This window comes from Berghia stephanieae, chromosome 1 (assembly GCF_034508935.2).
Source record: "Berghia stephanieae isolate SIO BIC M18660-M18661 chromosome 1, UCSD_Bste_1.3, whole genome shotgun sequence".
NCBI lineage: Eukaryota > Metazoa > Mollusca > Gastropoda > Nudibranchia > Aeolidiidae > Berghia > Berghia stephanieae.
The window spans coordinates 137,890,527-137,905,526 of NC_088360.1; the positions used below are offsets into that span (position 1 = coordinate 137,890,527).

General features: G+C 33.8%; 1 protein-coding gene across 1 annotated transcript in view; it reads left to right on the forward strand.

Moving 5' to 3' along the window:
* LOC144963331 (receptor-type tyrosine-protein phosphatase epsilon-like) overlaps positions 1 to 15,000 on the forward strand; it is a 60,198-nt gene that overhangs the window by 35,583 nt on the left and 9,615 nt on the right. Inside the window, exons 3-18 of the mRNA XM_078897265.1 lie at positions 810 to 1,064; positions 1,852 to 1,989; positions 2,704 to 2,838; positions 3,871 to 4,020; positions 4,367 to 4,507; positions 5,332 to 5,469; positions 7,263 to 7,368; positions 7,896 to 8,002; positions 8,839 to 9,020; positions 9,638 to 9,725; positions 10,360 to 10,436; positions 11,147 to 11,183; positions 11,710 to 11,807; positions 12,949 to 13,068; positions 13,443 to 13,594; positions 14,738 to 14,873. Coding sequence (XP_078753391.1) covers positions 810 to 1,064; positions 1,852 to 1,989; positions 2,704 to 2,838; positions 3,871 to 4,020; positions 4,367 to 4,507; positions 5,332 to 5,469; positions 7,263 to 7,368; positions 7,896 to 8,002; positions 8,839 to 9,020; positions 9,638 to 9,725; positions 10,360 to 10,436; positions 11,147 to 11,183; positions 11,710 to 11,807; positions 12,949 to 13,068; positions 13,443 to 13,594; positions 14,738 to 14,873 — 2,060 coding nt within the window. The remainder of the gene's footprint in view (positions 1 to 809; positions 1,065 to 1,851; positions 1,990 to 2,703; positions 2,839 to 3,870; positions 4,021 to 4,366; positions 4,508 to 5,331; positions 5,470 to 7,262; positions 7,369 to 7,895; positions 8,003 to 8,838; positions 9,021 to 9,637; positions 9,726 to 10,359; positions 10,437 to 11,146; positions 11,184 to 11,709; positions 11,808 to 12,948; positions 13,069 to 13,442; positions 13,595 to 14,737; positions 14,874 to 15,000) is intronic.

Sequence of the window (15,000 nt, forward strand, 5' to 3'; positions counted from 1 at the left end):
CTTGAAGTAATCATCCATCGAGCTTGTGTCCGAACGGTTTCCACCTCAATTTATGAAATTTGCGCATCTTTCCAGGTTTTCTCAGCCAGCCACACATTTAAATTTAAATTAAAAAACTTCGGGGCAGTAATGAAAAAAAACGAATGTTTTTATTGAAACTGTGGAAATGTCCTAAACAGCGCCAATGGAACTGGACTTTATTGTTTCAATAGCATTAAACGGACAATAACAATTGCTTGCTACCATTTAGATAAGACCTTAGTCTGTTACCAAGAGCTTTCAGCCAGATCTGACAGACCCAGTTACCCAATCAATCATGCTGGGTGGACAGAAGAGTCAGGAAGGAAAATAAAAATCTAGACTTTGCCGAGGATCAACCCGGCCCACATGCATGTGAACCGAGTACTCTACCAACTGGGCTTTTGGGGACGAAATGGAAGTCGCCCAGCTCTTTAGTATTGTTTTTAGCCAGCTATAGATAGTATGCGCTTGGCTCACAACATTGCCGTCCGGAAGTATAATGGACCAACACACAAAACTGTGTGTATCCATGAACGTTTATAGTCAGGATGGCAGAAAACAAAAACAAAGACCTGAGTGACATCATCTTCGAACTTTCTATTATAATGACTAGTTATCACTAAATTGTATAAATCAGACTATAAACATTTAAGGTTACACATAGTTTTGTGTGTTGGTATGTTATAATACATCTGACTGGTGGATGTTGTGAGTATCTTGGCTAAACGCACAACATCAATAATGCTTGACCATAACATTTCTTATATATGTGTATTATTTATTCACAGAGGATGCCTGCAAGTACGACTCCACCGGTATCACCTACACTGGCCATTTCAGCGAGACCATAGCGGGAAAGGAATGTGTTTGGTGGAAAGACGTAGACGCGAAAAAACTCGACAAGCTGGAGTTTGAGGAGGGGGACGATCCAGGACAGTATTGCAGAAATCCATTGATCAAAGACACTGGGGGTCGTCTGATTCGGATGTGGTGCTTCACGGATGAGAATGGCACGATCGGTTTTTGTAATATGAAGGAGTGCAGTAAGTCGGGTTGATGTTTCCTTTTTCGTTCCAGTCTTTTACAAATCTATTATGAGCGGTGAAGTGTAAAATTGAAGGTTTTTTTTAGTTAGAGAAGAATTTATTATAACAGCCTCAAGTATTATTATTATTGTTATTGTTATTATTATATTATTATTATTATTATTATTATTATTATTATATTATTATTATTATTATTATTATTATTATTATTATTATTATTATTATTATTATTATTATTATTATTATTATTATTATTATTATTATTATTATTATTATTATTATTATTATTATTATTAATTATTATTGTTATTATATTATTATTATTATTATTATTATTATTATTTTATTATTATTATTATTTATTATTATTATTATTATTATTATTATTATTATTATTATTATTATTATTATATTATTATTATTATTATTATTATTATTATTATTATTTTATTATATTATTATTATTTTATTATTATTATTATTATTTATTTATTATTATTATTATTATTATTATTATTATTATTATTTATTATTATTATTATTATTATTATTATTATTATTATTATATTATTATTATTATTATTATTATTATTATTATTATTTTCTTCTTTTCTTCTTCTTCTCTTCTTCTTCTTCTTCTTCTTCTTCTTCTTCTTCTTCTTCTTCTTCTTCTTCTTCTTCTTCTTCTTCTTCTTCTTCTTCTTCTTCTTCTGCTTCTTCTTCTTCTTCTTCTTCTTCTTGATCTTATTTATATATTAAATTATCCCCTATCTCATGTTTTCAGAGTGCCCTCCAAATCTCTACGGTTCTAGTTGTACTCATCAGTGCCATTGTAAGGATGACTTGGAGATTTGCACATCGTCAGGACTGTGTCCCAAGTCTGGATGTGCAGATGGATGGGTTGGCAGCTCTTGTGAAAGGAGTAAGACAAATTGTTTATGATTCAACTTTCATGTGGCTGTGTGGGTGGTCTACTGGTAATGACACTTGCCTTTGGATTGGAAGGTCCTAGGTTCGAGTCATGCTCTGAGCAGTGCAGACTTGAGTCCTTGGAAAAGGCTCTTACTAACATAAAATGAGTACCTGGCCGATTTCAGCTCTGTCTTTGTCGGAAAAATTGTACTATCGTCTAACAGGCATTGTTGTCTTGTCCTTCATGTTGTGTCTTGCTGTTGGCAACGGGCTCCATGTAAAGTGCATTGAACTTATTAAGTGGATATTGCGCATGTAAAACAAGTTTTACAAAATATTTTGGGAAAAACCCAATTTTGCTATAGAATGGTATATGATTCTTTTTTAATTTGAGACATGTTCCCAATTACTGCACAAGCGTATGAGTGCGTGTTGGGAACAAGGTTTGAATTCCAAAATGTAACTGTAAGTTAAGAGAGTAAGAAATTTTTTGTTTTACCTCGAAATCGATGCTGATTTTGTTATTTCTGAATGAAAGACATGTTCAAAATTCTTTAAATAATACTTCTTTTTATTAAAAAAAAAAATCTAACTTATGTGAAATTTAACGCGTGATAATCAGATGTCACAAAATATTATTATAAAGTTGTGTTGACTTTGAAACGGTATCATATTGTTTTGTGCTGACAACCTTTTCATTTTGTCTTGAATTGGATATATATAGGCTGTGGACATGGTAAATACGGATCAAGCTGCAAACAGGAATGCACTAGTTGTGTGAATCAAGCCTGCGATCACGAAAGTGGGAAGTGTCTAGAAGGTTGTCCTGCTGGATTCTCGGGAGATTTCTGTAATGAAGGTAAAATTGACACCAACCACCTGTTCATTTGGTCTTGATGCCACAAGCGGGCTGGCAAGCTGTATTAAATGTATCGGCTAGGAATTTAATTCAGCCTTTTGGTCTTGTTGTATGGGTGTGTGTGTGTGTGTGTGTGTGGGGGGGGGGGTGTGAAGTGGTCCAGTGGTTGAGGCATTGCACAGTGATCCGGAAGGTCCCGGGTTCAATCCCTGCTTCAGGCACTTTCATTTTTTTGTCTTGGGCAAGATTATTAATTAACCCCCAATTTTCTCACTTGGACAACATGGGTGATTCCTGTTGACCTGAGACATCCTGTTTGATGGATTATCTATATTCCTTCATGGAATGCCTAGACGATGACGGGATCTTATGGTGTTGTTGCGAAAGGGTTTTATTAAAAATTTTTAGTATGGTCTCTCATCGTTGGACCTAGTTTCAGGTTCGCATTCCCAATCTAGCAGTGTTAAGTTGAGTCCTCATAAAAGGCTCTTTACTGGTATTCTCTCACCGCACTTAGGTGTAAAATGAGTATTTGTCTGTACTTGAGTACAGTGCTCAGTCAAAAATCAAAATTGTAATAAATAGCATCTTAAGAATTTCATTTCATATCTCATCCTACATGTTAAATGTTGCTGTTGGCTTGTAAAATGCCAAGAGCACAATTGGTGGATATTGCATTATATAAAAAGGTTTAAAAAAATAGTCCTTCAGAGCCATTCTGTCCATGGAGCCGGAATTTATCCCGGTTTCTATAACATTAAACGGACAATAGCAATTGTTTGCTATCCTTTGGATTGGACGTTAGTCTGTCACAAAGTACTTAAACCAAATCTAACAGACTCAGCTTCATTATTTCACTCAGAAAAACTGATGAAAGCAAATCTATTCCTTAGTTTTTCCAGATAACTTAGTAGTGGAGTAATATTGGTAGCGAACGTCACAAAAATGACATTTTGGTACAGCCTCAAGTACACGATTGTATATAGATATTTTAAGATTAGTTTTTTGGTCTTTAAATACAATTTCATTCAGAATGTAACGGCTATTTTGGACGTAACTGCCAGACGAAATGTGGAAAATGTCGCTTTGGGGAAGTTTGTGAGCGCAGAACAGGGAGCTGCGCCACTGGATGTATGGACGGCTACGGGTCTTCGAACAGGACGTTCAAGCTTTGTGATATAGGTAAAATAAAATTGTGGGGATCTAGTGCTGTTGTCTGGGTGAAACATTTAGGTAATCTCAAACTAAGTACACTGATAATATGCTCTTGGAATATCTGTTCCCTTTGTGTACCTTTTCCCCTTTGTCTTACCGTTTTCTCAAATCCTTTTAATTGTACATCTAGAATGTTTGTACTATCCAATTTTCATCCTTTTTACTGGTGCTGACATGTCCTAAATGTGTTGCAAGCGCCTTAAAACCCTTAAAAACAAAAACAAAACAAAGTTATCGTTTTATATGATGTTGTTATCTGAATTTCTAATGATGTTTTCATTTTTTTTCCTTCTCCTTTTCCAACACCAAACAGCTTGTGAGTCGATTCAAAGCTATGGACCAGACTGTCTCCACAAGTGCGGCTCCTGCAAGCGTGGCACCCAGTGTGACCCTGTGACGGGAAAGTGTACAGATGGGTGTCAGGATGGATATGCAGGGGCCAAATGTGACTCGTGTAAGTTGAAGGGCCAGTCATAAATGGAAAATGGAAGACTGTATACATATGAAGATCGCAGGGGAGGAAATGACAGAGGAGAGCCATATTTATCTGCAAACTAATCAATGCTGAATAGATAGAAAAGTAGTCCTTCAGAGCCATTAGGCCTATGGAGCTGGAATTTATCCCCGATTTCTATAGCGTGAAACGGACAATAGCAATTGCTTGATACCCTTTGGATAGGATGCTAGTCTATTGCAGAGTATTTTTCACCAGATCTATCAGACACAGCTACCCAATCACTGCTGGATGGACAGGGGAGGGGTCAAAAGAAAATCTCGACTGCACCCAGGATCAATCTCAGTTCCTTTGCGTGTGAAGCGAATGCTCTACCAACTAAGCTATCGGGACCCCCTGGATAGGTAGAGGGGCCAGAAAAGATTCTGACAGTGTCATGCCATATCACTTTAAGTGTGAAAAGGATGCCATACCAATTGGTATACCAGCCATTGGTTCGTCCTGGAGTCGTAAGAATTATATATTCATATCAGTTTGATAACAGATTTGAAGATTGGATTCGGGGCAGCGTGGCTCAGCAGTATGGTCTTTGCTTCGTACCCGAAAGGTACAGAGTTTGATCACCCATCCCTGCGCTGTGTGGCCTTGGGCAAGTCACCTTGCCCCAGCTCACTTTGCGTCGCTGGACTGCAGCTGACGTCTTGGTTATTCCAGTCTTCCTTTGTAATAGACCCAGATAAAAATTTCCCCTAGGGAATGAATAAAGGGAATTTTATTTATTTATTTTATTAAGTGTTGATTGTTAATTGCTTTGTACATTTCAGTGTGTCCTAGCCATTTCTTCGGCAAGAATTGCGCTCAACGTTGTGGTGTGTGTAAGGACAACAGTTCATGTGACCCCTTCACTGGTCGATGCCCGGATGGTTGTGGAATCGGTCACAAAGGCTTTGGATGCACCTTGAGTGAGTCGTTTATTCTTACTTTCTTTGATCAGTATCATCATTTATACCTCTGGTGAGGTGAGGTTGACTGATTGGTTTGTCAGGGTATTGCAACCAGGAAGGGGGGGGGGGGGGTTACGTTTTCAGGTTTGATCCACTGAAATACTACTATCACTATGTTCATTCAAGTTATTTTATTTGTTATCATTCTTGTTCTTGTTCTTGATCTTCTTCTTCTCCTCCTCCTCCTCCTCCTCCTGCTCCTGCTCCTCCTCCTTCTCCTCCTCCTCCTCCTCCTCCTCCTCCTCCTTCTCATCCTCCTCTTTCTCCTCTTCCTTCTTCTTCTTCTTGTTCTTCTTCTTTTTATAATTATTATTATTATTATTATCATTATTATTATTATTGTTATTATTATTATTATTATTATTATTATTATTATTATTATTATTATTATTATTATTATTATTATTATTATTATTGTTATTATTATTATTATTATCTTCCTGTATAACTACAAATACTGGTGCTCCTCAAGGTTGTGTATTGTCCCCTGTATTATTCACAATATACACGAATGACTGTAGAAGTCAAAACCTGAGTGTTCCTTTAATAAAGTTTGCAGATGACACCGCTCTTCAAGGCCTCATAACAAATGGCAACGAAGTGGCTTATAGGCAAGAAATTGATAGATTTGTGTCTTGGTGTGATGCCCACCACCTAGAGCTTAACATAAGCAAGACAAAAGAGCTAGTGATTGACTTTAAGAGAGTGAAGGAACCGATAGAACCGTTAAAATTAAAGGACCAATTCGTCCAGCGAGTTCCTCACTACAAATACCTTGGTGTAACAATTGATGACAGGCTCAACTGGGATGAACACTTGAAAATAATTAGGCATAAGATGTGCAGACGTACATATTTTTTTATCAAAACTCTCTCAGTTTAGAATAGATAAAACCCTCTGCACATTATTTTATAGAGCAGTAATCGAAAGTGTTTTGTCATTTTGTATAACAGCTTGGGGAGGCAATTGCTTAGCAGTGGAAAGGAACAAAATAAATTCAAATATTAAAAAATCCATTAAACGCTATATAAATGATGTTGACGATGTAGATCTTTTATACGAGAAATTTTGTATAAATAAAATAACTAAAATATTAAATGACCAGTATCATCCACTTAGACCATCAGTTATTATGTCAGAAAGAAGTGAAGAAGTGGTCGCCCTTTCTCTATTTCAACGAAAACAGAGAGACACCGAAAATCTTTTCTGCCGTCCAACAAGCAATAATCATTTTATATAATTATTTCGCATTTTTACTTTCAAAAAATGTAAATATTAATTTATTAATTTATTTGTTTTGCAATCTTTTCAATTTTCAATTTATAGTGACAGTTTTAACTATTTTACAGTGTTGAAATTATTCATATTATAAAGCGCAGCTTTGGTTATGGAGCTGTTCCTTTTTTATATACACATCCTATTTCCATTGTATTTTTATCTTATTGTGTAAATTATAACACGTCTGCACAAAAAATTTCCTTTTTGGGATGCAAAAAAGTATTATTATTATTATTATTATTATTATTATTATTATTATTATTATTATTATTATTATTATTATTATTATTATTATTTATTATTATTATTATTATCATATTATTATTATTATTATTATTATTATTAGGTAGTTTTCCTATTATAAATTTTGAATGTCATTAATTAAACCATATACTCTAAAGTGCTGTTTGAATTTAGTGTTTTTCTTTTAAAGAGACTTTTCGTTTTCTTTTCTATTTCATCTCCAATTTCAGCGGAGGTATTGGCCAAAAGTGACACAACCACTATCGCCATTGGTGCTGGTCTGGGAGTGGGAGCTCTTTTGGTTCTTCTGATTATCATTCTCTGTGTCATCTATCGGTAAGTTTAGCCCTCTCCCCTCCCCAAACATTAGTTTATTTATAGACTTCAAAAAACGTTTCCATTTTTTATAATTAAAATTTTTTTTTTTTTTAAAATGACCGCAATGTCCATTAGTTGGGGTCACAAGAGCTCATTTGGTAGGGCACCCGCTTCACACGCAAAGCGACCAAGATCGATCCCGGGTGCAGTCAAGATTTTTTTCTGACCTTGTCCACCCAGCAATGAATGGATAGCTGAGTCTGTTAGACTAGCATCCTATCCAAAGAATAACAAGCAATTGCTATTGTCCATTTCACGTTATAGAACTGGAATAAACTCTAGATCCATGGGCCCAATTGTCCTTTGAAGGACTTTGAAAGAGAATGAAATATCTGTCTCTTCATTTAATAAATTGAAGCGTACATTTCATTACCTATTGTTATTTATTATATTTTTTTTCATTGTTTTTTTTGGAGAATTTTTCATTCACGTAGGCTGTCATTAATTCTCTCTGACAATTTAACCTATTTTATCCTTATCTACAGACGCAATCGTCAAAAGAATATGGATGTCCCCAATCGTTATATGCATGAAGTCCATGATCACATGCCTAAAGAAGAAAGTTGTCAATTACTTGGAGACTCAAGAATTGGTATGAGGCTTTAAAACAAAAAAAATCTTCAGTCTTTGAAATATCTTTCATTGCATGTTCAGGAGAGTAGCAAGCAATTAGAGAGTTGCTCTTAAAATTTCTTTGTTTTTTTTTTTTTCTTATTCTAGATACATAGGTTTTCATCCCTATGAAATTCTGCTTGTCAGTGTTGTTTTCTTAAGATTAGACTGCTATTTAATAAATGTCCAGTGTAACAGTATCATGTTATTAACCAGTAATACTTAAATGAGAAGTTGCACATCTTATTATATAAATGTTATTTTGGTGCTCTTCCGTTTATTGTGTTATTACTAAGTTACTTGGATGTAGAAGACTCTCAATGTCAAAGTTAAAGATGAATAAACTGAATGTTTAGAAGTGCACATCTGCATCTGTCCGAATATATATACAATGCATCAACATACATGGTGGCAGCGGTTATTTATATGATACTTGTTATCTACTTAAATTTAAAACTCCTGTTTTGCTCATAGAGGGAAAATCCAGCATGCGCACCAAAAGATTTTTTATAATTACCAATTAGCTGTCTTTTACACTGTATTTCACACCAATAAAATGTGCGAAAATATTCTGCAATTGTTGAATACATTTTTTTTTTCAGCGCATTCAAAGCATTATTGAACGATTTGAGTATTTACCAAGAAATGTTAGGCTTTTCCAATGAGAGGGGTGGAATAAATATGTTTTTATATAGTACCATATACCCCATTTCTAAACAAAGCAATCAGTCAAGATGATTCATCTTTTTCATTTTATTTCACAATGTAGATTTTTGACATAATTAGACGTTTAAAATAAAAAATCTGTCATTGCAGGGAGTGAACCCCCATCGTTCGTTCGAGAAGAAGATGACAACATGAAAAACGAAGGCCAGGAACCCATCTATGTAAATATCAGCAACAAGAAACAGTCGAGCCCCGTCCCAGTGCCAGATCTGTACGACTACATCATGAAGAATAAAGAGCACAGTTTGGAAGGTTTTAAAAGGGAATTTGAGGTAGGATTGTGATCTCTCAGGATAATAATGGTTTACTGTGGTACTCATTCTCATGATATTTGTGTTGATAACTAACAGAAATCTGGACTATTTCACAAATAAAATAAGGTGACATTGAGCATAGTCAGTGAGCCGATGGATGACAGTGAAAGTGAACTAAAGCCCTGAGGTGTTATGGTCTTGCATAAGGCGCTTGACAGACATTTCCCCTTTTAACTGATTTGCAGTAACTGTTGTAGTTAAAAGCTTTAGTACATAAAAATCATCTTGAAAGACAATTTGTACTTTATAAAATGGAAATAAATTTCGATGTGAAGTCTTCTGAAGAAAAAAAAGAACTCATTTTCAAGAGCGTCACGGTGAAAATGTTTGAGTATAATATTGTATTTGTTGTATGTTAAAATATTTTATTTTATTTAACTAACAATGTTGGGAAGATTGAAGTGAAAGGACATCATTTTTATGTGATAAAGATTCAGATGACAATTACTTTCATTTTTCTATCTGCTCAAATTGGACAAGGCGGTTTTAAGAACTGGAATAGATATACATTAAACCTTGAATAGTACCTATGTATCACTGCTTGTCATTTAGAAATTTTATTTTGGTCCTTTCAGGAGCTGCCTATTGGTTTACTTGCATCTTGTGTCGTGGCCCGCAAACTGGAGAACAAAGTCAAAAACAGATATGGAAATATAGTAGCATGTAAGTTTTTAGAAGCAGTTTTAGATCTTGATTTTGTTTAGAATATTTTAAATATTCTTCTTATATAAATTGTTACTTGTAGATTTTTGGGTTTATTTTTTTCATCATGAACAATTAATGACAATTTGTGGAATTGCTCTTTTCCCTTTCATATTGAAACAATACGTCTAAATCAGTTTGGTTTTTATATTAGTGTAATATATCATAGCCGAGCAAAACATGAAGCTTCTATGTCTTAATGATTTAGATTATCAAGGAAACAATTTTTTTATTTGATGAAACACATTGCACTCAAATAGGACTGAGCTGTCATGGAAGTCTTTGTTAATCAAAGTGATAAATCAGGGGGCAAGCACTGATCATGTATGATAAGAATCCGAAAAAATGTGAATGAAATAGTGCCAGACAGAGCAGAAAGAAGAACACAACAAACAGAAACAAAACAAACTAACCAAACCCAAAAAAACCCAACAAAAAACAAAAACTAAAGAAAACAGAACAAAAAAAAAATGTTCTTGTATTTTTATTCTCTTTAATGGCACTGTTTCATTCACACCTATTCAGGTGTTTGTTAATCTATATTATGACATGCCACCACGATCTCACGTTTTATGCCTTTCCATTTGACTCACAGATGACCATTCTAGAGTAGTGCTGGACCCTTTGCCAGGAGAGCCTTTCTCAGACTATGTCAATGCAAACTTCATGGACGTACGTAGCATTTCTTTCTTTAGGAGGTTTTTACTTCTCCCTTTAATGTTGTTGTTTTGTAAAATATATATTAAATTTTTTTAAAAAGTTCCTGTATTCATTCCCAAGGGGAAATTTTTCTTTAGGGTCTATTCCAAGGGAAGACTAGGAGAACTCAGATGTCAACCGTCGTGCAGTGCTTCAAAATGAGCTATGACGAGGTGACTTGCTCAAAGCCACCTTCGTGTAGTGGGTAGTCGAACTCGGAACTTTTCGGGTATGAAGCAAAGACCATACCGCTGAGTCACGCTGGCTTTAGTGTACATTTAGGTTAAAATGAAATGTTCACCAGACCTGCCAGCCAAGACAATTATAACCCTCCACACAGATACATGTGTAACCTTAATTGCTTACAGTCTGTTGGAAAGTATTTGTTCTGAAGCGATTCCTGTTTGACTGTCTAGAAAAGACCCAACCCCCCCCCCCCCCCAAAAAAAAAAAAACACCCCAAACAATTAATTGACATCTATCAAATATCTATACCGAGCATACTATTATTATGTGCAGGACATTATTATCCTTTGCACAAATTATATGAGTGAAAGTATGTTATGTTATACTGTGATCTAATTGATAAAAAGTTACTGCGTTTCAAACATTAATTATAAATAATATTCTGATAATACTTTAATGTCTTTAATGGTAACAATTTTTGTGTTTTTATATTTCAGGGGTATTCAACACAAAAATCATACATTGCGTCTCAAGGTAAATAGAAATCCCGTTTGTTTCACAAGAAATTCCTCTTAAATGATGCTTGAAATTATATATCTTTATATTATTACAATTGATATCAGAATATATTCTTGAATTTTATTTTGGATCAGCCATTGTTGCTTTTAACCTTCATTGTTGATTAACAGCAATTGTCTTTTTCTTTTCATTTTCATCATGAAAGTTTTCTTTCAATTAAATATTTGAATTTTTTTTTCGATGACTACAATGTTACTAATGTGCATCTGTGTGAGTGTGTCTATGTCTGTATTGTATTGTTATAAATGTGTAACCAAATGACAAATTGCCACTTTTATGAGGACAATAAAGATTTATTTTTATTATTATTATTATTATTATTATTATTATTATTATTATTATTATTATTATTATTATTAATATTATTATTATTATTATTATTATTAATATTATTATATTAGAACAGTTAAAAAAAACCCCAAAACAGCACACCAAACTACTACTTTAACATCAACTTCTAATTTTCCTTTTTAATGCCCAGGTCCTAACAAAGTGATGATTCGAGATTTCTGGAGGATGGTGTGGCAGCAGAGGGTCTCCAAAATAGTCATGCTGACCAACCTCACAGAGTCGTGCAAGGTATTTGATTTGTAGATTGACCTTGACCTTTTGATAAGGTCAAGGAGAAAATTTTGTTATTATGGATTTCTTTTTTAATTGGATACACCAGTCTGAAGTAACCAATGTATCAGGATTTTAAGGGTTGATTGAATCTTTCAAATGAAACCATAAAATAGTGGGGTTTTCGGGTTTTTGAGAGAAATGTCAAAGTATGCAATATGATATGCTTCATAGTGATAATGAAGTTAGGATAAGTAACCATTATATCACCATGACTACATTTTGATATGGAATTAGTTAACAACTTTGTGTAACATGATTCTTATAACTGTGACCATCCCCCCCCCCCCCCCCTAAAATAAAAAAAAAATTAAAAAAAAAAATTATATATAATATATATATATTATATATATATATATATATATATATATATATAAAGTAACACTCATGCAAAAACAACCCACTGATGAATCCAGTGTCCTTTTTATAATGTCAAACAAAATAATGGCACTTTAAGATGTCCTCTTGATTTGAACCAAAACAAACAACAAAAAACAAAACAAAACAAAACAAACAGCCACCCCCCCCTTTATCCATATCCCAGCAATACACAGAATACTTTAGCGATTAAGGATAACAAAAATGACAGTTTCAAGTTTCTTCTTATTCTTGCAAATGAAGATAATAATCTAATATAATCAAATATAGTACTCAAAATACATCATTCTACCCTCGCACAAAGCGCTTTGAGCACGTTTAGTGGATATTGTGCTATATAAAAGCACAACTACAATTACAGAACCAATAGTTTAGGATTCATTTTGACAATAAATTCCCAATTTCTGGATGAGTTTATCAGTCTTGTGATATTAAAATGACCCCTTTCGTAAACACATAATCTATGCCAAAGTGAAAATAGTTAAAAACAGTCAAGAATGAAAAATGAGTTGCAGACCTGATTGTTTATTTATTAATTTTTTTTTTTGGATGTTTTTTTTTTTCCTGTTTTCGGATTTCAAGCCATTGAAGTTAAAATCACCATTCTTTATGTCAAATAAGAATAAACTGGAACACAGCTTGTAAAGGGTTAAAGGGTGCAATGTAGCAAAATGAGAAATTACGGGATGATAAATTATTTTAATTCCTTTTTATCTTTCAGAAAAAATGTGAACAATATTGGCCTGACGAAGGCAGCAACAAGTATGGTGACTTGACAGTCTTGTCTGTAAACACCACCAAGTATACAGATTTTATCATCAGGACTTTTGAGGTGGCCAAGGTAAGGAAATAGATTGGTTGCATCATCTTCTTTGTATTAATGTATTTTTTGTCCTCTTTCTTATTGAATTTGGCAGTGTGTTAACAGTCGTCGATCAATGAGTGTTTTTGATGCACTCCAATTTTTGTAATATTTTGGATTCTCGTTGTTAATTTTTATTTTATTGGACTACATATTTTGTCAAGATTCAATGCAATAATGTGCTAACTTGGCGAAAATATAATAATAATAATAATAATAATAATAATAATAATAATAATAATAATAATAATAATAATATATGCTTTTTATATAGCACCTTACCCCGTATATCAACAATCTCATAATATTGTGTTTAAAGTGAAATCTGATTTGTTTTCCTCCTTCCATGACAGGAATTTGAGAACAGTCGAATAGTGAAACAATTCCATTTCACATCGTGGTCCGATCACGGCGCCCCTACCTACCCCACCACATTGCTGGCATTTAGACGGAAAGTACAGAATTTCAAACCAGATGACACTGCTCCAATTTTATCTCATTGCAGGTAAATTAGATGTCAATTTATGCTCTTTGTAACTTCATAGTTAGATATGAAGGCTAGTTTTCTTTCCAAAACTCGTTCAGTCGATTTTTTTCTACTTTTTGAGATTTTCCATCCATGAGATAAATTAAAACGTAAACTTTATTGTCACCATCAAATGGAACATGAATTTCCCTATATTTGTTTGAATTTTAAGTTTAAATATGATAAAATAATAGACTGAATAAGAAATTGTAGGGGAAATAATCCTCAATATTTCAAAATAGGAAAAAACAGAGGAGTTAGGGAGTTTGGGAAAACCACTCTTCATATAATATAGCCTGAAAATAAAAACAAAAATAGATTAAAATGTTCTTTAATAAGACTTTACTTAAAGAATTTGGTCAGTGGTTGCGCAGATGTTTATTAATTGAAAAATAGTGCTGCTGTTATAAGCCCTAAGGTTCTACTAGCTTCTGTATTGTGGAATGGATGGTAATTATTGCATTTTATCCTCTGTTCAAGACGCAGAGTGCTGTTCATCAAATCTGATGTAAGATCAATTTATCTTTTTTCTACTGTGTGGATAGAGAGGTTAGAAACATCCCCCCCCCCAAAAAAAAAAAACGAAAAACAACCAAAAAAAAACATAGAATATGTATGTTGGTTGAATCAGTTGTTTGCTCAACCCATTGGAGCATTGCGCCTCTAAGGTTGATAAATTTTACGAAAAATAGTTTTATCTTTTAAAAGGTCACTTAAAGTCCAATCCAATAAACAAATAATTGTTTTAAATACCTCATTCAATAGAGGATATACATTTTGGATATTTTGAAATTACAACTCATCATAACACAGACTTAAGCTGCGACTTTTATGTTTTACTGAAATGCATTCTATCTGTAGACTCTGCCCAAAGCAGAGAGAATTGAACACAGAGTTGTCCCCCCTTTGAATGGACTCATTTGTGTTGAAAAGGATATACTTACTTACTTACTTATCCGAACCAGCGACCACCTGAGCTCTAGCCCTTCGGTCTTGTGCCATGACGTAGAAGTTAGACGTCTTTTGTAGTTGTTCCAGGTGACTATAAAGTGTGTTACTGATGCTTGAGTTGAAAAGGGTATTAAATATTTCCTTTCGAAACTTTTATCGTTCCCATTTCAGTGCTGGCATTGGTCGTACGGGGACGTACATAGCCTTGGACTTCCTGATGGAGCAGGCAGCTCGTGAAAATGAGGTGGATGTTCTCAAGTGTGCTCAGATGATGAGGGGAAATCGAGTCAACATGATCCAGACACTGGTAAATATGTTTTTCTTTGCTTTATTTTTTTTTTTTTTTTGTCTTGAATATTTTTTACTGATCAGTGTAAAATTTGCATAGTAGGTCTCTTTGGATACTTGTTTATCCATTTTTGTTATTCTTACAT